A 25,045-nucleotide genomic window follows, 5' to 3' on the forward strand; every position below is an offset into this window, starting at 1 on the left:
TCACACAAAAATTCACAGTGTAAAAAAAATCACATTTCCGAAAACAGACTTATGGTTACCAATGGGGAAGGGGTGGAGATAAATTAGGAGTTTGAGATGAACATGTATACACAACTACATATAAAATAGATAACCAACAAGGACCTGTTGTACAGCACAGGGAACTATACTCAATATTTTGTAATAACGTATAAGGGAAAAGAATCTGAAAAAGAATATATATACATATATTCAATTAAATATATATAACTGAACCACTGTGCTGTACACCTGAAACTAACACAACATTGTAAATAAACTATACTTCAATCAAAAAAATTTTTTAAAAACCCCACATTTTCCAATGGTGTATTCCTTCTATCGCCATAGAAGCAAGCAATTCTTTAGGAGCCTAGAATTAAATGCTGGTTATGTCACTAAAAACACAAGTTCAGGCAAGTTATTTTTCAATTCTCAGTAGCTCAGGTTGTAATCTGGAAAAATTCCAATTCAAATCAGAGTCTACACTTTTAAAACAGATACCTTTCAGAAAAAAACCCTGCTCAGATGTATTACCTTAATGCCCTTATTTACATTTTTACACGTTGTCATTCAGTCTTTATCAAGCATATAAAATTTTATATAGCTGCATCCATATCATAATGGTATTTGGATTTGGATTTTTTTCCTTTAAATTGTTTTATAAACATCTCATCTAATTGGACCACAAGTCTTTAATGAAAAACGATGGGAGAGGGGAATGTCAATGCTTCTACATAGTCTCCATAATTATCACTAAAACAGAAATCCTAAGTGTTAGGACAGCTTCAAGAGGTTAGAAGAAATGAGAGATTTAGTGCATACAGTGATGCTGTTTGGAATATTTTACCAAAGGAGCTAATGCGAAGTCCCAGGGTAGGAGAAGGAGCATCTGCCCAAGAAAGGGGTAAGGGAAGAGAAAACACAGCAACATCTGGTCTCTAAATGTGCCAACGTGAAAAATGCTCAGAGCCAGTTAGCTAGGGTTATGGGAAAGAACAAGCAGGAAAAAATTGTCTGCCAAAAAAAAAAAAGTGTCTGGCTTTGTCAGTAAACAAAGGACAGTAATACTTACAGAAAATTTCCTATACTATACTCAAGGTTCAAAAAAGAATTTTGGATTCAATAGGCAGCAAAACAGCTGAAGCAATCTATGGATAATAAACGAGAAGAAATGGCTAAAGGGCAAGCCTTGGAAAGGAAAGACTCTTTTTCTTCTTAAAGGGAAATGATGATATGTGATCATGCAAATGCAAATGTCTGTGGACAGCACAGTTTGCTGCTGGGAAGGGAATTTTAATGCGTACCCTATGCAAATGCGTTTTATAATAAAACAAAATGTGCAGGGCCTTCCGAGGGCAGGGAGGAAAGAGGAGGGCAGGGGCTCTAGACGCTGTGCCTGAGAGGCAGGGGAATGCGCTACTCTGGGACCCTGAACAAATTCCAGGAGAGGGGGCATGGCAAAAACCCACTCCTTTCAAAAAACCTCTCTCACATTTGACTGAGAACTGGATGCCTGATAAATCAACACCTGCAAAATCTTTCTTTACCAAGGCCTTAACCTTGAGCAATTCTCTGTGCTTCGAGTGAACCTCAGTAAGAAGACATGAAAAATAACTTTCTTTTCTGTACTGAGTCGTGGGGAAAATTATATGAACTACACAGTCAAGACTGGAGATGGATACAAAGAAAGCTCCTGCAAACCATTTAGAGTCTTTGTGTCAAAATCAGCATGACTGTCAAAGCCCACGTAAGGCCCAGTCCTAGGCACTTGGGGGAGAATGAGCAGGAGGCCGGCCCACATGGCTGAGAGTCTGGTTTTGACCAAGTGATATTTATTCATATTTGCATACCTGAAGCAATTATTAACAGGAAATTGGGAAAAAGTCTGTATCTCTGTGATGGAGATATTTAAGCCAGCCTTTTTGAAAGTGTTAAAAAATTAAAATTGTAGAAAGCCAAACCATAGGTGCCATGTTTTGCCTGAAGTGGTAAGAATACCATCTGCCTCAGTCTCTGAGCAGCATGCTTCTTTCAAGTAGCAGTAGGCTAAACTACCGGCATACGCTCAGCTCCAGCTGGGGAAATTACACAGACGTTCGTAGATGTTTTTCTAAGTAAGAGTAGTCAACATGCTCGTTTTCCTTCAGACATATATATTAGTTACCATAGCAAACCAAGAGTGAATGTGGCCTGAGAAACTTCTCCACTGGTCCTGACACACGCCCATGAATTTCTACAATTCAATAGGTGGCACTCTTCCCTGTAACACTGAACTCAATCTGCTTGGGGCCAGAAACCTAGGGAACATGGACTAGTTCCCTATTCCGTGAGAGATACACACTCAGGGCTGCAGACCAATCACTGTAATGAAGATCCCCATTGCATCGCGCATATGAGCAAAACTGTCGGCACTGGTTTTTTGGTCACAATTCACTTCTGGTGATTACATTCTGTCCAATAAAACTTCTGCAGCTTTAACTAGGTACGTAAGATACTTCTTGTTTTTTTCATTTTAGAAGCTGGGTAGAATTGCCTTACAGTTAAACAGCTTCCATTCCTGCCCAGCCCTGGGTGGATGAGCTTCAGGAGTAGGTAGAGTGCTCCTGTGCTGGTGTTAACCACCTTCCAGAGGCGGGAGAGACTTAATGAATGAATAGTTGCTGAGTGCTTTGATATCTTTAGATGATAAAGGCAGTGCAGCAGTGTAAAGCCTTCACATCCAGGCTTCATCGCCACAGGAACTCAATTAAGAAGTAATTCAATTTCTTTTCTGAGTGTTTGAGGACAGACCACTGTTTTGCTGAATGTGACAGGCACTCTCGAGATCTAGCTGAGACTGATTTTGATCGTCACTTCTGCCCTCTCCCCTGCTTCCTTGCCATTCTGAGACTGACAAAATTGGAGAGCTGGTATACAAAGCCATAGAGCACATGGTCAAAATAATTTTCTATGGTTCTTAAAATCTGATTTTTCAGATAAAATTTGGCTTTTGAGAAAACACTCACCACTTGGAAATAAAGAAATCTCCAGCAATAAATAAATTTCATGACACTCTCCAGAAATGGCCATTGAGTTTTTCAAATGTAGTTTTACAGAGGGACATCCCTGGTGGTCCAGTGGGTAAGATTGCACGCTCCCAATGCAGGGGGCCCGGGTTCAATCCCTGGTCGGGGAACTAGATCCCACATGCAAGCTGCAACTAAGAGTTCACATGTCGCAACTAAAGATCCCACATGCTGCAACTAAAGATCCCACAAGCCGCAACAAAGATCCTGCGTGCCCGCAACTAAGACCTGGCGCAGCCAAAAAAAAAAAAAAAAAAAAAAAGTAGTTTTACAGATAAACCCACCAGGGGAGTCCTAAGCTGCCTAGCATGATGCCTGCATCAGTCAGCATGAGCACCAGGACCATATCATGGACTCATGATATGCTACGTAAGAGACAATACTGTGAGCTGGACCCTGCAGATGTCTCCCCGACACTTGGTACGGATGGATATAATTGTTTTTACCCATGGTACTTGGATTTGGGTCTATGTATGGATGATAGGTCTGGGTTAATTGCCTAGATCCCTTAAATATCAGCACAGCACCACATACCCTAGCAGGGTGGGTTTCTGTTTATTGGCATGAGAAATATTCTCACTGGGCACTTGGGAAGGCAAACTTAGGGCTACTGAACATAGGGATGGACTGTGTTATATAGTCAATATACTCTTTAAATGGCTAATTTGAGTCTACAAACCCCAATTCCAGACCTCTTGGCTTCCTGCACTTCTCCTAGCATCGCACCAATGCAGCACTCATCCATACGCATTTGTCACCCCTATACGTAAGCTTGTGCTGGGTACAGACGATGCAACCATGGACAAGGCCATTGAAGGCCCTGCCTTCAGGGCTCTTACATTTTAGTGGAAGAAGACAGAAAAAACAAGCAACTAAATAAAAATGGTAATTTTAGATTATGATAAATGTTAAGGAGAGAAAAAACAGAGAAAAGGTGGACTTTCAATAGGAAGGTCTGAGTCAGCCCTGGTTGTGGCGGTAGTCAGCCCCAGCGCAGCACCTCGCCCACATTAAATATCAGATCCACAGTGCTTGGGCGTATGAAGCGGATGAATCTGGACCGCAGTAGTGCACAAGATAAGAATGTCCCCTCTCCCCCCAGAAAGAACGTCTCCTCTCAGATTTGGGCCTAAAGAGTAGAACAGCACTATTCTAAACTGCTCCTTTTATACTAAGGAAACTGAGGGAAGGCCTAAAAGGTTAAGTGGCTGAGAACAGATTTTGCAGTGAGTTGGTAACAGAGCCATTGCTCGGTTCAGGGTGTTCTATCTGTGCCCCATATTCTTTTCTTTTCTTCCAGTCTCTTCCACTATCAGGTGCTCCTGCAATAAGAAATCCTGAAGGAGTTCTCTGAATCGTAAATAAGCATCAATGATAAATGATCACTCTATTGCCAAATCATGATGTCATTTCCCTTACTTTTTCATTTATAAGTTATTTCCTTTACTATCCCAGTGAAATCCCAGCATTTATCTCCAAGCTAGTTTATTACAACCTTTCCAAGCAATCTTCTTATCCCTGCTGATACCTGCAACTTGTGTCAAAAGCTTTCCTTTCCTCTTTGACTGAAATAAAAAACCCTATACCAGAATATCTCCTGTAACTAACTTCATGGGTCTTCTATTTTCTTATGGCCTCACTCACTCACCATTTACCAAGTGCCAAGCACTGTGTTGGGCACCAAGCATACAAATAAGATACTGTCTCTGGGGGTCTTCCCTGGTGGCGCAGTGGTTGGGAGTCCGCTTGCCGATGCAGGGGACGCAGGTTCGTGCCCTGGTCCGGGAGGATCCCACGTGCCGCGGAGTGGCTGGGTCCGTGAGCCATGGCCGCTGAGCCTGCACGTCCGGAGCCTGTGCTCAGCAACGGGAGAGGCCACAGCAGTGAGAGGCCCGTGTACCGCAAAAAAAAAAAAAAAAAGATACTGTCTCTGCCCTCAAAGAGCTCACGGTCTATGATCTGTCTCATAAATGGTCATTATAAAATAACAGAGTTAAATGCAATGACTGAGAGATGCACAGTGTGTTAGAGAATGGAGCACCTCATCCAGCCTAGGGAACAAGGAAGGACTTCCTCTTGGAGATGATCCTACATTAAGCCTTACAGAAGAGGCAGGGGTAGCCAGATTAAGGGAGACACTGCTGCATTCCAAGCAGAGGGGACAGCATGGGTCAAGGCACGGAGAATAGAAACAGTATGTTTTATGTAATTTAGTGCCGCTGGAGCACAGGGTAGGAGGGGACAAAGCTGGAGAGTCCCTCCAGGGGATGAGACCACAGTGCTTTATATGCCACTCCAGCAAGCTCTGAATTTGCCTTATAGACAACATGGAGCCAAGGAAGGTTTTAAGCTGGAATGTGAAACTACCAGTTTTGTGGTTTAGATAGACATTCTGGCTGGCAATGGATCTGTGGGGACAAAAGAGAGGCATAGAGACCAGTCAGTAGGTTTCCTAGTGGTTCAGATGAGGAGACTGAACATGAACAATGAAAGAGAGATCAAGAGGAGGGGCTGGATTCAAGAAAATGTAGGATATAAAACTGATGTGACTTGGTCATGGAACATAGGGGTGAGGGGGTAAGAGCATTTGAGAGTGACTTCTAAGTTTCTCACACGGTTGACTGGTGGGATGACAGTGCCAACATCAGGAGACAGAATGAGTAACAAGGACCAGAGATAAAACACTAAGACTGGACCCTAATGTCAACGATGGACTTTGGGTTATAAAGATGCATCAATGCAGGTTCACTGATTGTAGCAAAGGTACCACTCTGCAGCAGGATGCTGGTAGTGGGGAAGGCTGTGCCTGTGTGGGGTCAGGGGGTAATGTAAACTCTCTATACTTTTTTGCTCAATTTTGCTGTGAACTTAAAACTGCTCTGAAAAATAAAAGTCTATTAAAAAAAAAAGGGTCCAGAGATGTTGGGAAGATGCTGAGTTCAGTTTAAGACACTTTGAGCTTCTTTGCCTGTGGGAGACCATTTGGGTATTAGGCTCAAGTAGACATCTAAGATACAGTGACAGACACAGAAGTCCTCAGTTTAGAGGTGCTCCTATTAATCTAATTTTTCTTGAAGAATGCAAAAGTTTGTGAAATAGAGAAAAGGAGGACCTGCATTTCAGGCAAGGAAAAGGCATGGAGCCAGGGGTGTGCGCTCCGGGGCTGTCAGGAGAGCACAAGGTTCTGGATCAGCCCTGGAGAGATCACTGAGGGTTTTGGTTGTCCCACTGCGAGCAGAGCCCTTACAGGTCCCACTTCTTCCTCCTCGTCTTTGGTGTGCAGGTGTGCTCACACTGGCTATTCTTGACTGTTGCGAAAACCAGATGGTTAGCATGTTCCTTTAGCCAAGCAGCTGTATGCATCCCATACACTTGCTAAAATATTCCATTTGTTCCTCAGGAGAAAACAGAATGTGACCCAAGTGTGTTATAGGCTTGCACCGGTGCACTGAAATCTGAAATCCCACAGCAGTTTTTTTTTTTGCACTACGCGGGCCTCTCACTGTTGTGGCCTCTCCCGTTGCGGAGCACAGGCTCCAGACGCGCAGGCTCAGCGGCCCAGCCGCTCCGCAGCATGTGGGATCTTCCCGGACCGGGGCACGAACCCGCGTCCCCTGCATCGGCAGGCGGACTCTCAACCACTGCGCCGCCAGGGAAGCCCCACAGCAGTTTTTGAACAAGGCTGTGTGTCAGAATTATCTGTGGAGCCTTTTTTCAAACCCTTTCATTCTGCCCCCGCCCTGCTCTGCCCACCAGTGGATTTTGACGTTGGTGGAAGAGGGTATTATGCTGTGGTAACCCAGGCATGTATGTTTTCAAAAGCCTCACAGGTGATATGAAAAATACTGCCTTTAGAAATCCAAATCTGCCCTGAATGGTGCTTCCCAGGTATTAGCTGATGATGCTAAAAGCTGTTTTCCATAGTCCAAAGGCATCTTTCCAGCAATGGTTGGTGCTTACCCAGTTTTTCTTCACAACACTTACCACCATTTGACGTTATATTATGCATCCATTTAGTTGCTTATTAGTTTACCCATCTCCCCCACTAGCTTGTAAATGTCATGAAAGAAAGAGTTGATCTGGTTCACTCTTGTATTTCCAATACCTAAAAGTGTCTGGAATGACGCAGGCATTCAGTAAATAAGCTTATCATTAAATGAATCCTATTTTACCTGCTAAAGCTTTGAATATGATGACTCTCTTTTGACCTTTCAAATATAAACAAAAACCAAGCGTCAAACTGAAATGTATAAACCTGTGTAGAAGGTACAAAATCTACCTACCTTAGCATAGTCTAATCTTCCTTTCTGTTGAGCCTAAAACAGAAAAGAGGGGGAAATTAATTAGTTCTTTAAAAATCATTTAGTATTTCTATAACTTTTGCTTCTCAAAGAGTGTCAACTCTCTCCCCCCTCACCTCTCCCCTTCTCTGTCTCTATATATGTATATAGTGAAATATATATATATATATGTATGTGTATACATACAAATAAAACTCTCAAACATATTGAAGAGTTGTAAGAACAGTACCACAAGCACACATATACACTCTAGGTTTGACAGTGGCAAACACCATGACCTCTCGTAAGCATAGGACCCCTTCGTGCTTCAGCACACAACTCGTAAGCATAGGACATCTCATACACGATCACTTTCAAATTAAAAAAACTCGTAAGCATAGGACATCTCATACACGATCACTTTCAAATTAAAAAAACTAACAATAATGCCATATCATCTGACATACAACCCATGTTCAAATTTCTCCCACTGTCCCAAGAATATATTTTATTTTAGCTTTTTTTCTCAAACTAGAATTAATCAAGATTCACACATTGCACTTGGTTTTTATGTCTCTGTTTCGCCTTTTAAATCTAGACTAGCCCCTCCCCGTTTTTTAAGAAATGAAAATAAAAATCATTAACTTTTAAAATAATTGACTTTTTGAGGAGACCAGGGCAGCTGTCGTATAAAATGTCTCTTTCTGGATTTGTCATATTATTTCTTCATCGTGTCATTTAACTTGTCCCTGTGTGCTTACAAACTGAAAGTTGGGTCTGAAGAAGCTTGCTTAGGTTTAGGTTAAACATTTTTGGCAAGAATATTTTACATGGAATATTATATACTTCATATTGCATCAATGTGGAAGGCACCAAATGTCAGGCTGTCCTACTCTTAATAATGCTATAAATTTGATCACTTGGTTAAAGTGGTGACTATCAGATGGTTCCACTGTAATGACATATTTCCTTCTCTACAATTAGTAATCTATGGGGTCAAGTTTTCCACTTGCTTTGGCATAATTTTTAATATGTTGTATCATGCCAAAAGACACCCACCTCCATCCCACTGTCACCAGGGATGAGGAAAGGGAAGAAAGCTGGAGGTAGGAGACATCCTGTATGAGGTCAAATTTTATTTTAAATTATTTTTAGTTATTAAAGAACAACTTAAAATGAAAACATGTACTCAAAAGTGTATGTATCAAGTCTGAACATAATAGAGACAACCAATGTGTTAGTATTTGCTGGTAGGTAAGCTCATTTTTTGTGGACTTCAGAACAAACTTTTCCTGCCACCTCTGCACAGAGCAAGAGCCCTTCAACTTATGAACAGGTTAGGTCTTGAGACCATTTTGTTCCTGAGTCTAAAACGACACTATACAGATAATAAATGTGGGTAGATTACTTTCATGAGAGAAAATGAGATCTTTATAACATTAATCCTGACTCTTCTCACTTCTTTATAATCTTTTAAAAATTTATCCAAAAGATGCCTGCATTTTGTTTTTCTTGTTTTCATAAAAAGCAACTTCTAATAAGACACTGCTCATGTATAGCTGTTGGCACTATCACAAACGACTCAGTTAAAACTGTGACTTGTACACTTTCAATGAACCAAAAGGCCTCTGCAACCAATATACTATAAAAAAGAATTCGTGGTTTTCAATCTGCTCTTCAAAGATGTTTTGGGGATCTAGGAGTTTCAGCGAACTAAGAAGGGTTTGAATTAGTCCTGAGATGCAATACACCAACAGGAATGAGAATCGGTTCTTGCAGGTATTTTAAAACCAGGCTCATCCTTCTCTCTGTTCAGAGATTTCATATTTACTTGTTTGTTTGTCTATGGACAACTTTTCCCAAGATAAAACAGTTTTGTCTAAACTGAAATCTCTCTCCCCGCACTATAACTTCTGCAGGTGCAGTGTGGAGCCCCTGAGCACGTCTGCATAGTGCACTCATGACCTAGCTACTCACTTTCATATTGTGCAAATATGAATTGGCCTTGATCTCATGAATAATCCATGGCTTGTGACCAAAATTTCAGCAGCAGCATTTCACAATATGCTTAGTCTTTAAGTTCTCAAACTCTCAGCTGTCTCTCAAATTCATTTTAGGTTAAGGGATATCTGACATGGAGGCTGATCCTGTGGTCACCAGTTTTCCACCTTTTCAATTGTTCATCCTTTCCCTGTCTCTTGCTGATCAGCATGGGTTGCTCAGGCGCAGCACTTTTCCAATGACACACAAACTAGGACCCCTGTGGAATTATTCCTACTGTCAAACAACTCATTCCTGAAACACATCTGCCATTTCCTCACTACTTTCAGTCTTGTTTCTGTTCTAACCACCTCCTCTTCATTCTTGCACTTTCAACATCCTCACCTTACAGTGTTTAACACAAAGGACATGGTAGAAGTGTTGAAAGTGGTATCTGTTGAAAGTTAGAAAGTTGAGTACCTTTCATATCTTGAGGTTGCAGTGTAAAGTGCAGAGAAACTATAATTTACAATGATGTAGGTGGACTTTTCCTTTTGGACGTATTGAGCCATTTCCCCAATTGTCTCAGAAAAAAAAAATCAGTTTTTTCAGGTAGTAACAGTAACTATAATGCTGTTTACAGATAAGGACATCTAGAGTAGTCTCATCACATACCTTGTTTATAAACTAATCATCTTAGAGAATTCTATTATTTTGAAGTACTTGTGCTTAATCAGTTACAAGCTATTTTCCTTTTCTAAGAAATCGAAGTATAGTTGATTTAAAATATTATTTTAGTTTCAGGTGTACAATACAGTGATTCAATATTTTTACAGAATCACAAGCTATTTTCAAACCTTCTCACTTTATTTTTTATTTATGTATTTATTTATTTTTCTCACTTTATTTTGTATTACTAGCTTGGCCACCCCCTTTCACCCAGTGGAGATATACTTTGCTGGGGATGACGGCAAAGAAACGCCATGTATGTAAATCCCTATTTGTTCAACATCGGCTCTCACGGGCCCAGCCGCTCTGCGGCATGGGGGTTCTTCCCGGACCGGGGCAAGAAGCCGCGTCCTCTGCATCGGCAGGCGGACTCTCAACCACTGCGCCACCAGGGATGTCCAGCTCTTAAACGTTTTGAAAGCTGAGACTAGAAGCCTACATAAAATGACAGCACGATTACCACGGCCATTACCACCCGAATAGGCTGTAACTGTTGATATGCCGCTCACCTGAATGTCCTTTTTATTTTATCACAACAAACATTCCAGTCCTGTGAAACCATTTCACCCTTGACTGCTTTAGCTTGTACACAAAAGTATAATTTATTTTATAAAACAAAATACTATAAATATTTAGATCTTTATAGGTATATAATATATATTTCCAGCTGTTATGTGAGTTAGTATCTATGTATGCCAGACGCAAGCCTGAAAGTACACACTGATATAAAAATTTTTTCACAAGAAGCTTTTAGAGTTTACAAAATACAGCAAATTAGAAACAAATGTAAATGATTAATCCCCTACGTAAGTAATATTTCTCATTGAACATTACCAAATTCTATTTCTTTTTGTAAAAAAGTTAATTTGGGAGGGGCTATAGTTTCTATTTTATCTGATGGCGCTCATTCACTCAGTAACTGTCCATTGTGCACCTACTATGTGTTAGGTATTGCTCAGGCACTGGAGACACAGCCAGGAACAGAACAAATAAAAATCTTCCTCTGGGGGTTGCATAGTCTTGTTTCCATACATACAATACATACAATCTCCCTCTAGAACTTAAGCTCCATGAGAGCATGGACATTTTCTCTCCTGATCATAACAGTATTCCATGTCTAGATCAGTGCTTGTAGATAGCAGATGGTCAATATCTGGTGAATGAATGGATAAATGCTTTTTCTTAATAAGTGTTGGTTATGTACCATTTATTCAGGAAACTTACAAAGCAAAGTTCCTGTTACTCTCTCCTAGTTCTAAGAAAGCTGGGTGTTTAGATTCAGTCAGTATGCAGTTGATGTGGAGCCACTACCTGGTGCCTTACAAATAATTTTTACTCGTATTGAACAGTACCATATTTTGACTTTATTACTCAACTTCTATTTAGAAGTAGACTGAAGAAGGGAATCTATAGAAAATAAACTCTAAGAATTCATGAAACTCAAACAACAAAAGGATAGAACAAAAGAATCATCTACCAGCCTTCTCACAGATGCAGCGGTTTAGAGTAATTGAGTGCCTCAACCTTGGTATCAGTGTATTGAAGAGAAAAGAGCCTGACTGGAGGTCAGGAGACCTCAGATTTCAAATGTACTCCCCCAAGCCTCAGGTGGTAAGTAGGCCCTGCTACGGAGGGAAACAGGTAGCCTAAGCTCTTAACTATGACCACTTTAAGAGGCACTGTGACCTCCTAGGAAATGGATATGCTGCGAGCCAGAAAATATGGTTTCTAGCCCATAATAGGTTAATACCTCAAGTAATTTTACATTTTTACGTGGGTCTTCATTTTCTTATCTGTAAAGTAAGAGTACTCGGTCAGAAAAGGCATCCCCAAATGCTGGGCTGGCTGTATCAGAATCACCTGGGTAGCCTATTAAAAATGCAGATCCTTAATACTCTAGCCCTGAATTCTGAGTCATCTGAGGATCACTGGTGTGGACTATGTCTAACATCCTTTTCAATTTATGCTCTGTATGCATCAGTGTTTATTTCAAAGAGAACAACTATATAAGCTCCGTAAGTCTCAAGGAGAATGGAGTGCTGTAACTTTACCCTCTTTTTCTGACATCTACCACTTACCATGTATATTTCTAGCAGAGCAAGATATTAAAATAACTTCCTCACTGGGGCCCAAAATAGGCTGATATAAAATAAATGCAGACTGTATTTCAATAGCCGGCAGTCCTGAACCTCTTCCTGCCACACTGTTCGCCTCCAGAAACCACTGTAAATTCTGCCACACACGGCGATTCCCTGAGGGCTTCATTACTTGGGTCTTTAAAAGGGATTCACTCATCTTTTGCCTCCTGTAGGTGTGCTTCTTGTCAATCCAGGTCATGAGAAAAGAAAGTAATTTTTCCCAGTCTTTAGCAGTTCACAGAGAATGTGTGGTTTGAACCTTGTTTTATCTTAAAAAAATGTGAAAATAGACAAGCTAGTGTGCCAGTGCTCATGACATTGAAGGCCTCCTCTGACAGCTACAGTGAGCGCTGTAAAACAATATTCTACACCAAAGCAAACAAAGCCAGTGCTCTGATTGAGAGGATGCACAGAGGGATTAATTCCAAAGGTTTATATACCAGTCTCTGCAGACCAAAGGCAGATAGATTCTCTGTTGGTAAGTAATGGATGTACAATGTGGTCTTTTACTTTAAGAAACAAATGCTTTTTTATAAGTCAGGTAACAAAGAAGGATTGGATGACATAAATGAACTGCTTCCAATTTCTAACTACTGCTATCTGGACTTGAAAACTGGATATGGAAAAACCTTTTTCTAAAAGCAGAAAACTAATATTCCACAGCAGGGAGTGCAGAAATTGCTAGAGACTGATCATCTCTTCTTATCATGTTATTCTTCCCCAATGCTACCAGCTATATTTTAGAATAACAATTTAAAAAATAAGATTCTCTTCTTCAGCCTTCAAGAAAAACTATCTTTCTTTCCAATTTTTTAGTTGAAAGAACATAATGAACACCCATTTGCCCTCCAACTAGATTAATTAGTTGCTAATATTTTGTCATCTTTGCTTTCTCTCTAGATGATCATTTGCTGACTATATGAGAGTAAATTATAAACATAATGATCTCTCATCCCTAAATATGTCAGCATTTATCTCCTAAGAACAATGGTGTTCTCCTACATAACTATAAACCCATGACCACATCCAACAAGTTTAACGTTTACTATAGTATTTAAGATAATGTCTGTATTCAAAATTTCTGGTCCAACCAGTAGCATCCTTTAGAGCTATGTTTATCCCAATCCAAGATCAAATTAAAAATCACACATTCCCTTTGGATGTCACGGCTTTTTAATCTCTTCTAATCTACAACATTCTCCACACCACCACCTTTTCTTTTATAATATGGCATTTTTTAAAAGAATCCATGTCAGTTGCCCCGCAGAATGTCCCTTCTCCTGGACTTGTCTAATTGTTTTCACATGATTAGATTCAGGTTAAAATACTTTTGAAAAGACTCCTACATAGATGATGCTGAACACTTCTCCATTACATCAGGAGTCATACAATATCAGTTGTCTCGTTACTGGTGAGACTAAGTTTGTTCACTTCCTCCCTTTGTCTTCAATAAGTAATCTGTAGGGTGCTTTGAGTCCCTGTGAATATTCAGTTCCCTACTAACAATTCATCTAATTGTTTTAACCAATTATTCACTAATGATTCTTGTTTGAGTAAAATATTATATTGGTGGCTACAAAAATAATGATATTAAAAAAATGATATTTTAAAGGTCTGCCTTGGTACTGGAAGAAATATCATCAATTTCTTTAGAGAAAACATGTCTTACTGAAAACAAACTCTCCTTGCATTTGCACTGGTATTAAGAGGTGGAGTTTAGTATATATATGTAAGATTTGTTGGTGGACAGAGGAACGGAGAAAGGACACATCCCAAAATTGTTTGGGTATAGTGTATGAGGATTTTAAAAGGTCACAAATCAGATATCTACTAGATCTGCTAGCCCCCAAGTTGAAGCAGCCAGCTAGCTAAGTTTGGTTTGGGAGGAGAAGCAATCCTTGCTGGGCTCTCCAGTTACGGAGCTGGAAAGGTGTCAGAATATAAAGGAACAGGGCAAGCCTTTTCTTTGCTATCTTGACCATTCTTACCCACTAATAAGAGAGCACAGAAGGCATCTGCAAGGAAGTGAACACCCTTCAGAACTTGGGTACCTGATTTTACCATCTCCTTCACCGGGGAAAGCTAATTTTTGGAGGCAAATTTCAATCTCCATGGAATTAACTTTCTCATATTCTCTTCCTTTGGTTTGATGCGAGAAGAGGAAGAAATAGACAGATGCAGAAGGCTATGGTAACCCATTAAAAAAAGGGGAGGGGGCTTTTATCATTTACATGATAAATCTCTCTCTGTTCAGGAGTCCTGTTATCACTTTTCTTTTTAATTTTATTTATTTTTTTGTACAGCAGGTTCTTATTAGTTATCTATTTTATACATATTAGTGTATATATGTCAGTCTCAATCTCCCAATTCATCCCACCAGTACCACCCTCCTCCACCACTTTCCCCTCTTGGTGTCCATACATTTGTTTTCTACATCTGTGTCTCTATTTCTGCCCTGCAAACCAGTTCATCTGTACCATTTTTCTAGGTTCCACATATATGCATTAATATACGATATTTGTATTTCTCTTTCTGAACTTACTTCACTCTGTATGACAGTCTCTAGATCCATCCATGTCTCTACAAATGACCCAATTTTGTTCCTTTTTATGGCTGAATAATATTCCATTGTATATATGTATCACATCTTCTTTATCCATTCGTCTGTTGATGGGCATTTAGGTTGCTTCCATGACTTGGCTATTGTAAATAGTGCTGCGATGAACATTGGGGTGCATGTGTCTTTTTGAATTATGGTTTTCTCTGGGTATACACCCAGTAGTGGGGATTGCTGGGTCATATGGTAATTCTATTCTTAGTTTTTTAAGGAACCTCCATACTGTTCTCCATAGTGGCTGTATCAATTTACATTCCCACCAACAGTGCAAGAGGGTTCCCTTTTCTCCACACCCTCTCCAGCATTTGTTGTTTGTAGATTTTCTGATGATGCCCATTCTAACTGGTGTGAGGTGATACCTCATTGTGGTTTTGATTTGCATTTCTCTAATAATTAGTGATGTTGAGCAGCTTTTCATGTGTTTCTTGGCCATCTGTATGTCTTCTTTGGAGAAATGTCTATTTAGGTATTCTGCCCATTTTTGGATTGGGTTGTTTTTTTGGTATTGAGCTGCATGAGCTGTTTATATATTTTGGAGATTAATCCCTTGTCCACCGATTCGTTTGCAAATATTTTATCCCATTCTGAGGGCTGTCTTTTCGTCTTGTTTGTAGATTCCTTTGCTTTGCAAAAGCTTTTAAGTTTCATTAGGTCCCATTTGTTTATTTTTATTTCCATTACTCTAGGAGGTGGATCAAAAAAGATCTTGCTGTGATTTATGTCAAAGAGTGTTCTGCCTATGTTTTCCTCTAAGAGTTTTATAGTGTCCGGTCTTACATTTCGGTCTCTAATCCATTTTGAGTTTTTTTTTTTTTTTTTTTTTTTTGCGGTACACGGGCCTCTCACTGTTGTGGCCTCTCCCATTGCGGAGCACAGGCTCCGGACGCGCAGGCTCAGCGGCCATGGCTCACGGGCCCAGCCGCCCCGCGGCATGTGGGATCCTCCCGGACCGGGGCACGAACCCGCGTCCCCTGCATCGGCAGGCGGACTCTCAACCACTGCGCCACCAGGGAAGCCCTTGAGTTTATTTTTGTGTATGGCGTTAGGGAGTGTTCTAATTTCATTCTTTTATATGTAGCTGTCCAGTTTTCCCAGCACCACTTATTGAACAGGCTTTTTTTCTCCATTGTATATTCTTGCCTCCTTTATCAAAAATAAGGTGACCAAAGGTGCGTGGGTTTATCTCTGGGCTTTCTATCCTGTTCCATTGATGTATATTTCTGTTTTTGTGCCAGTACCATATTGTCTTGATTACTGTGGCTTTGTAGTATAGTCTGAAGTCAGGGAGTCTGATTCCTCCAGCCCCGTTTTTTTCCCTCAAGCAGAAGTCTTGTTATCACTTATAATCCATTTTCCTTACTATGCACTCTTGGAATCCGGAAGAGACGTGAAATATAAAATTACAGTTTGACTAAGAAAAAAAAATCTACCCAGATCTCAGAAAGCCATGAGCAAGGAAATGAGGCTGACAGGAGGACTGAGCTGTTTCCTCCTGTGGCCAGGTCCCAAGGTGATGTCCACCAACCCTGACGGTGTATCTCAAGCCACCATGTCAAAAACCAAACTTGTACCAATGTTCCCACTTCACTTTCCTGTTTTTATTTATGGCACAATTCTTTCTGTTATCCAAGTTCAAAATCCTCGTTTTGGCCTCTGACCACCCCTCCCCAGTAGACATCTGCCAGGTTCTCCCTATCATATCAGTTTTCAGGTCCTATATATTTTCTCTCTGAAGTGAATTTTATACCTAACCTCCTTACCTTCTCATGGCCAATACTCTGATTAGGACTTTTTCCCTGCACTTATGAACAGATTCCTCACAACCTCCTGACTGATCTCCTTTTCTATAGTATCTCCTTGTTCTTCTGATTCTATATAACGTAGTTAGGTATACCTCTCTAAAACACATTTCAAACCTTGACAATACCTGGCTCAGAAACTTCAATTTCTGCTCCATGACTTCTGAATCAAGTTCATTTTCTAAAGACAAACATCCCCAAATCCTTTTTTTTAAATTGAGGTAAAATTCACATAACATAAATGTGAATTTATGTTACTCAGTGACATCTAATACATTCACAATGTTGTGCAACCATCACCACTATCTAGTTCCAGAACATTCTTGTCACATTGTAACATGTATCAATACTTCATTCCTTTTTATGGCTGGATAATAATCCATTGCATGGATACACCATATTTTGTTTATCCATTCATCATTTGACGGACACTGGGTCGTTTCCACTTTTTGGCTTTTGTAAATATTGCTATACATGTTTTTGTTTGAACCAAAGTCTTTAAGTATAGTCATTATGTACTATTTTGGCAATTCTTCATCTATCCCTATATGCCCCATGTTTTTCATCTTCCATCCAAATCATAATACTTCTTTTTTCTTTGAATACACTGCATGCTTGCCCATCTGCAGCCCTTTTTCATGGTTTCTGTTGTGTAGGAAGCCCTTATTCCCATCTTTGTTGTCAAGATCTTCTTCAAGGACTATCTCAGATATCACTTACTTCACAAACCCTTTGTTGACTTTTCCAACTGGATTCAAACTCTTTTTCCTCTGAGCTGCCCCACTGGCATCAATTACGGTATTCCTTATATTTGTGTGCTTCTCTTAACAAGGCCAAGACAACCATCAGGCGATTTACTGCTGTATCTCCTACAGTCAAGCACTTTGTTTCCTTAAGTGCTCAGAAAACCTTAAGAAATATTTTAACTTAGGAGATAGTTAGAGCCATTTCATAGTCTTTGTGGTCTCATATAGTCCTTTCAAATGCCCACACTCTACACCCTCTATGGTAGAGGATGTTGTCAGTATTACTCCTTTTGAAACAACTCAAAATAACTTAAATAATTAGAAAAATATCATGTGGCATTCATGAGGACTCTCTGAATGTGCACTTTCTCTTTTGTTTAAGAATATATATGTGTTATATTCATGCACATCAGCCTTGCCTAGCAATTTTTGTTTCACTTTTTGAATAAGAAGGAAAAGTAGGATATCTAGGGACAACTGAGTTATAGTTTAGCACTGGTAATATGTAGTTCACTTAAGGTATTTTATGGATGGTTATGACAGTGTCAGAATGTCACAAGCCTAAGTGACATTTCAATACTTTCAGAAATAGCCAAGAAAAAAATAATCATAATTCTTATTTCTTCAGGTGACTTATAATGGCAGCAGAAAACTAGAAGGATCATTAAAAATAAAGTTTGCTGACCTGCAATAGCCCCTGGACTCCCTGAGAGAGTCAGAGCTCTGTGGTTCTCTGAAGGATTCTACCTTCTTTTATTCGGAATCAAAATGATAGCTGAGTAATGACTTCACCTCCCTAGGGTGAATCACCCATTCACTATCAGTATTTTTAAACTGATCATTATTTTTCAGCAGCTATAAATTTAAATTTAAAATTAAGGTAGGAAGGGATCTGTAGAATTTAGTATGGAGACATTGCTTAACAAATATTTTTCATCTGTTTCTGGTCTGGCCTGGTGCTCTAAACTGCCTCTTACGGAAGTGCACAGGTACACCTGAGGGTGCGATGGAAGACAGCTATCTGATCTTAAGATTTGGGGAGGACGAGGAAGTTGGAGGGGGTAGCAGGGCCTGATATGAAAAATTCCAGAGGTGCTGTGCTTCTTGACTTCACAGTGATGTTGAATGGGCGCTAAGGGTATGTGATCCCCTCTTCCCTTCCTTTCTGGTCATTAATTCTCACTCTCCCTAAGCAGGAAATCAAAAGGGAGATGGGACACAAACCTGTCTATAATTTTACATGTGATAATAACAAATCATAGTTGTCTTCCATCATTGGGAGAAAGACTTTTCTATTTCTAAGTGTCAAAGACAGTATTTAGCTTCTAATAGAGATAAATATTTTCTTATAATGCATCTCTTGCCTAAGAGATTATTTAAAGAAATTTCTTAGATTTATTTGAGAGCTGAAGGGGACCTTAGAAAGGATCTAGTTCAATGCCATCATTTTGCAAAAAAAATAATAGAAAGGATGTTAAAGAATGTGACCAAGGTAAACAGATGCTAGCAGAGCCCAAACTGGAATCCAGGTCTTCCAAATACTGGTCCTCTATGGACCATTTCTGCTATGCCAACTTGATTCTTTCTATTTAACAAAACAGGTTGCCACCAGTTTTGTTCCCCGAAGACCACACCACACACACTTTCTGACAAATACTAATTAGATGACTATTCCAAGTAAGTTACTATACAGGACTATTGGTAATTCAAAGGTAAGTTCACTACGATCCTTAAGGATCTTACAATAAAATTCAAAACCTGGGAGAAGAAAGGTTTACAAAAATGCAGAGGAGAAAAATATCACAGAAAGTTGGAAAGAGAGCACTAGAACTAATTTCAGGATTAATAAGCAGCCTCCTTGAGATTCAGGATAGAATGTCCCTCTCAAGTGTTATGCAAATTGTGTTCCCTAACCCTGACTAGGCAGTGTTCACAGAACAAGATCATTATTATAGAGAGCTTTATATAAACATGAATAAAATTTAGAAAATTAAAATAAACTCAAGTAAGGAGTCTTTAATCTGAAAAATGTTGCCCCCTGCATGACAGAAACTGATTTCTTAAATTTCTTATTTGCTTCAGACAAATTCACCTTCTCTTCTTCTGTGACCCTGTTCATGACTCAGACATGTAGATATAAGGAGAAGGGCCCGAAGTCCATGGAGCAAATCACAGCAGTCTGGTGGGGCCTTGAGAGGTGGGCAATAAACTGCCAGTTCTTCCTGAAGGATGAGGATTTAGAGATGATCACAGGGGACCTAGGTTGGAGGATGTAACCTCGTCTGCTCATGGGTGTCATCTTGGCAGTTTACTGACCTCTGGACAAGATCTATTTAATTTACTGGAGATAATGCCTAAGGCATAGGCTGTTTGGAAAGGATATCCCTTTGAACTGAAAATCAAATTGAAGATAATGATTTGGGACTATTTCACCAGTTGTTTAGGAAATCCTGGACTCTCATGTAGTCTATATTTACAACTCTGCATGCTTGCAAAGACACTAAGAGTTAAATATGTTTCTTTTCTGTGAAGCTTCTTTAAAATTCATATCTATGCTGCTCATATATATATATATATATATATACACACACAAACACACACACATATATATATGTATATATGTGAATAGCCAACAGAGACTTGATAGCTTTCTTTTTTAAAAAAATTAATTAATTAATTAATTAATTTCTGGCTGTGTTGGGTCTTCGTTTCTCTGTGAGGGCTTTCTCTAGTTGTGGTGAGCGGAGGCCACTCTTCATTGTGGTGCACGGGCCTCTCACTGTCATGGGCTCTCTTGTTGCGGAGCACAGGCTCCAGATGCGCAGGCTCAGTAGTTGTGGCTCACGGGCCCAGTTGCTCCGCGGCATGTGGGATCTTCCCAGACCAGGGCTCGAACCCGTGTCCCCTTCATTGGCAGGCAGATTCTCAACCACTGCGCCACCAGGGAAGCCCCGATAGCTTTCATTTAACATATTTAGCTGGATCTTTTCAACCAAAATGTGTATCTGCAATGTATTCTAATGTAATCCAATTAGAGCCACTAACACCATCTGTATATACATTTTTGGTTCAGCTGTCAAAAAACACACAAATACAATGCTCATAATACAATATTCAACAGTTGTGTAATATTTTATTGTACTATACTTCATTTAACTTTTTTCTATTTTCAAATGGATCAATTTTCATTTTCTTCCTTTTATAATTAGTATTTTACTACATATTTTAATATGTAAATCTTTGCCCACATCTCTGTTATTTTTCTTGGGATACGTTACTAGAAGTGCAATTACTATAGCAAAGTATATAAACTTTTAAACCAAAGGTTTAAATTATGTATAGTATTTAAAGAGTCTAATAACACAAGACTTCTAACAAAATATCCTAGCACTCTCCAGACTTTGTCTGTCTCATTTCCCTCACTTTAGCTGTTTCTTCTGTTTATCTTCAAATACTGTTTTCTTGATTTTTAAATTTTAAGACATTATCTATTGATCCTATGATAAAAGGAATAATTACATTTCTTACGTGACCAAAAACATTCCTTTCCCCTACCCTCTCCCCAGTGATTATACTTTTTGGTTTAAATCAGTATTTGGTATTTACATTTTTATGCTATATAAATTATTATCCTCTAAGCCATGTTAAGTATTATGATTACATTTTCTTTCTTATACATTAAAAATTTATTCACTACAGCTAAGAACTGCCTCATTTCGTATCATATGTTTAATGTGGCTGTTTAAAAACGTGGGCCCCAAATTCTCTGAAATTGTTCCCAGTGATAGGTGAGGTATACAGCCCCTCCCCTTGATTCTGGGTGGGCTTGTGACTATTTTGATAGGAGATCATGAAAATGGCGGGTGATTTCAGAGGCTGGTCATAAAAGAAGGTGCAGCCTTTGCCTTGTTTGCTGGAAGGAACACTTGTGTTTGGAGTTCTGAGTTGGCAAGAAAGAAGTCTGACTACTCTGAGGCTGCCATGCTGTGAGGAAGCCAAGCCAAGTGGAGGAGCCACGTGTGAATACTCTGGTTGTTAAGAAGCCTGGTCTTCTTGACAGCCCAGCCTAGGTGCCAGGTGTGAGTGGAGATTCCAAATGATTCCAGTCCCCAGCATCACTGAATCACCTCTAGCCTCTGGGTCTTTCCAGCTGAGGCCCCAGACATCATGGAGCAGTCATCCCTTCTGTGCATTGTCCAAATTCCTGACCCACAGAATCCATGAACATAATAAAATGATTATTTTAAGCAGCTAAGTTTTGGGGTAATTTGTTATGCAGCAGTGGTAACTGGTACTCTTACTCTTAACTGGTACTTTCTATGTTCCTGTTATTAATTTGTCCCTAAATTCTCAATATGGCCAAGTACATTAGGGGATCATCAGTTCCATTGTTTCCTTGGAGATATTACTTCTGGAGATCTCTGTCCTCTTGCCCCAGTTGAGCCTGGATGCAGAGCCAACAGCCTAGGACTTGCATGGGTGAGAGACAATGTAGCATGCTATTGTACTTACAGATGTGGGCCCTGTAGCCAGGCTGCCTGGGTTTGCATCCTGGCTCTACTACTTACCAGTGCTGTGTGACTGTGCTCAAGTTAATCTCTCTCTGCTTCAGGTTTCTCATTAGAACAGTGGTTGGCACAAAGTAGTTCTCTTATGGTTGGCATTCTTGTTGTTGTTTATTATTCTTCCCTTCATATTGTCCTGGGAATTCCCATCATCTCACACCTATGTCTGATGCCCTAGTTCCTAAATTCCACATCTTTTTCTTTCTTGGTTATTCCCTTGATAGAATACATCACCAGCTCCCTAAAAAAAGATGCTTAGGAGGTAAGTTTTTTGAGACTTTATTTATGCTTTAATTGTCTTTAACATCACACTTGATAATATGACTGGCATAAAATTCTAATTTGGAAACAATTTCTCTTTGAATGTTGAAGTTATTACTTCATTGTCTTGAAGCTTTCAGTGTCACTATTAAGACAATTCTGATTCTTGATCCTTTGTATGTAGGTTTTTCTTTCTGGAAGTATTAAGATCTCTTCTTTATCCCCATTGTTTCAAAATTTGATAATGATGTCACTTGGTGTAGGTCTTTTAAAATTCACAATTTAGAGTGCCATTTCAATTTGGAGACACCTTCACGTCCTTCATTTCTTAGAATTTTTCTTTTCTTTTAATTCTTTATTAATTTTTCACCTCCATTTTCATTAAGTCTCTTTCTGGGACTCATAATAGATATAAGATCTCTCAGATTGGTCCTCTAATTTTCTTATCTTTTCTATTTTCTATTATCTTTTTAGTCAATTTTCTGGGAGATTCTTTTAATATCTTCCATTCTTCTTCTGATTTTTTTAAAAAATAAATTTATTTATTTATTTATTTTTCACTGTCTCGGGTCTTCATTGTTGCGTGACAGCTTCCTCTAGTTGCAGTGAGCGGGGGGGCTATGCTTTGTTGCGGTGCATGGGCTTCTCACTGCAGTGGCTTCTCTTGTTGCAGAGCACGGGCTCTAGGTGCATGGGCTGCAGTAGTTGTGGCACACAGGCTCTAGAGCACAGGCTCAGCAGTTGTGGCGCACTGGCTTTGTTGCTCCGCAGCATGTGGGATCTTCCCGGTCCAGGGTTCGAACCTGTGTCCCCTGCATTGGCAAGCAGATTCTTAACCACTGCACCACCAGGGAGGCCCCTTCTTCTAATTTTTTTTTAAATTCTGCTTTCATATTTTTATACTTTATAATTCTGATTTCTTATTCTTGAATTGTCCTTTTTTACATATCACCTGTTCTTATTTCATGGATTTAATATCTTATCTCACTGAATATATTGATTGTAGTACATTTGGAAATGTCTTTTTTCCCCCTTGCACTGCCTCTGTTTCCTCTAAGTTCCCTCCTTTTTTTTTTTTTTTTTTTAATCAGTTTGATTTTGACTTGTTCTTTCACGGCAGAGGCTGCTGTCAAATGCCCAGTGGTCCTTTATTAGCTATTCTACTTCAGTTGGATGTTCTGTGCCCTTGGATACTCTGAGGCTTGTCAACTGGTGGACCTCACTGTAAGGCAGCTGGCCAGGATTACGGCATGTTTACTGAGGGAGCCCCAAAAGTCCACATCTGCAGGGCTTTTCCTCTGGGTTTGACAGTTTCCCCAGAAAGGAATCCTCTCATTTTCTACCTGGTGAATATAACGGATTTTAAGCTGGCTGTAAGTATTTTGAGATCAATTAGGGAGGAGTGGTTGGAGAGGGAAAATCTTATCTTTCCAAAAGCAGAAAGCTCAGGCTCTCTCTACTTGAAGTGTGCCATCTACCTCCACCTCAGCTGTGCCTGCTTTCCCCTGTCCAGTCTCAGATTAACCCAATCAATTAAAACCACCAAGTTAAATAAATTCCATGAAGTTTTGGATAGAAAGGCAAGAACTTTTTGTACCTGGATTTAAAAAAAACCAAAAAAATTTCTGGATTTAAGAAAAACCTAAAAAAGCTCCCTCTCATCTTCCATACCTTCCCTCCCCCACAAAAAAGTAGAAAATTCACCCAAGTCCCTTTACCCCTCTTACTTAACCATACTTTTTTTTTTTTTCCTTTGATAATGCCTCAGAACTTGAGTACTCAGGATCCAAGTTTGTTTTAAAATAACCCAATGAAGTGACAGGCAGAACTCCTGGAATTCTGCAGCTTGTGCTAGAGTCTACATATGGGAAATTGCCGTCAGTTAAAGGGTGATGCTATTACCATAGCCCAATTTTTGAAAGCCTTTAGAAAAAAAAAATCATCTGAGTTAATTAGTATTTACCACAGGCACAGATTTTGTATTGCACTATTCTATGAATTCAGATAATAAGAAAACACAGTACTGCAGTCTCTAACTTTTAACTAACACTTACCTCTCAAAAATGTATATTATAAATTAAGAATTTTACCTGTTATATGAATAAGCTCTTATATGACTGATCTATATGCTCCATATGGCTGATCAGTCTTAGATCATCATAAAATATGAGTTATGTTTTAAAATCAACCAAATACTATTGGCACCTAAAATAAGAGTAATTTCATTTTACCTCTCTGATCTGCTTAATCCACAAATCTCTTCCAAGAAACTCCTGATGTAAGACTACAGGAGCTGAGTTTAGATTAAAAGTCAAGGAGTCACTGGTCTTTTCTTTAATAAAAGGCTGGAGATCAGAATTTATCTAGAAGGAGTAGTGAAAAGAGTTAAATCAGTGAAATGCATATACATTGGCATGTTTTAGTCATATTCAGAAAGCACCAGTTACTACAGTGAAAAATTAAGCTTAAGGAACTCAGTTTTTAGATGTACTTTAATAAGCAAAAGAACAGCTCATATGATTAACAATAATCTTAAAAAAACTTTTAAAATAGTTTTCCCCTAACATATTCCTTTTTTATTTGGCAGCAGCCTTTATTTTGCTTTTTAAGTTCAAGGTAAGGATCATAAATTATATTTATTTAATAAATATAATCAAATAATAAATAAATTAATCAAAGATTTAATAAAGTACATAAAAACTCACCTGGAGATATTACATATTTTTGTATATATTTCCCCCTTCTTATGAGCTATTTAAATGGCATCTAAGAAATATGTACTAAATGGAATTTAAAATTACATATACATGGAGGTAACAAAATAACAGCTAATCTTGAGACATT

The 25,045-nt window shown here is 39.2% G+C and overlaps 1 protein-coding gene across 4 annotated transcripts in view; it reads right to left on the reverse strand.

The window, feature by feature from the left end:
• The window catches only part of PDSS2 (decaprenyl diphosphate synthase subunit 2), a 279,875-nt gene that overhangs the window by 45,806 nt on the left and 209,024 nt on the right, over positions 1-25,045 (reverse strand). For 3 of the 4 annotated variants that reach the window (XM_022553618.3, XM_089921620.1, XM_022553615.2), the window contains 2 exons: positions 24,433-24,564; positions 7,370-7,402 (listed from right to left, as the gene is read on the reverse strand). In XM_022553618.3, the coding sequence (XP_022409326.1) occupies positions 7,370-7,402; positions 24,433-24,564 (165 nt within the window). Of the gene's footprint in view, positions 1-7,369; positions 7,403-15,671; positions 19,598-24,432; positions 24,565-25,045 lie in introns of those variants that run through there. The other variant, XM_089921619.1, reaches the window with a different exon arrangement.

The sequence above is a fragment of the Delphinapterus leucas genome, chromosome 12, assembly GCF_059928025.1.
Source record: "Delphinapterus leucas isolate spDelLeu-1000000601 "Yukka" chromosome 12, BTC_Dleu_Yukka2, whole genome shotgun sequence".
NCBI lineage: Eukaryota > Metazoa > Chordata > Mammalia > Artiodactyla > Monodontidae > Delphinapterus > Delphinapterus leucas.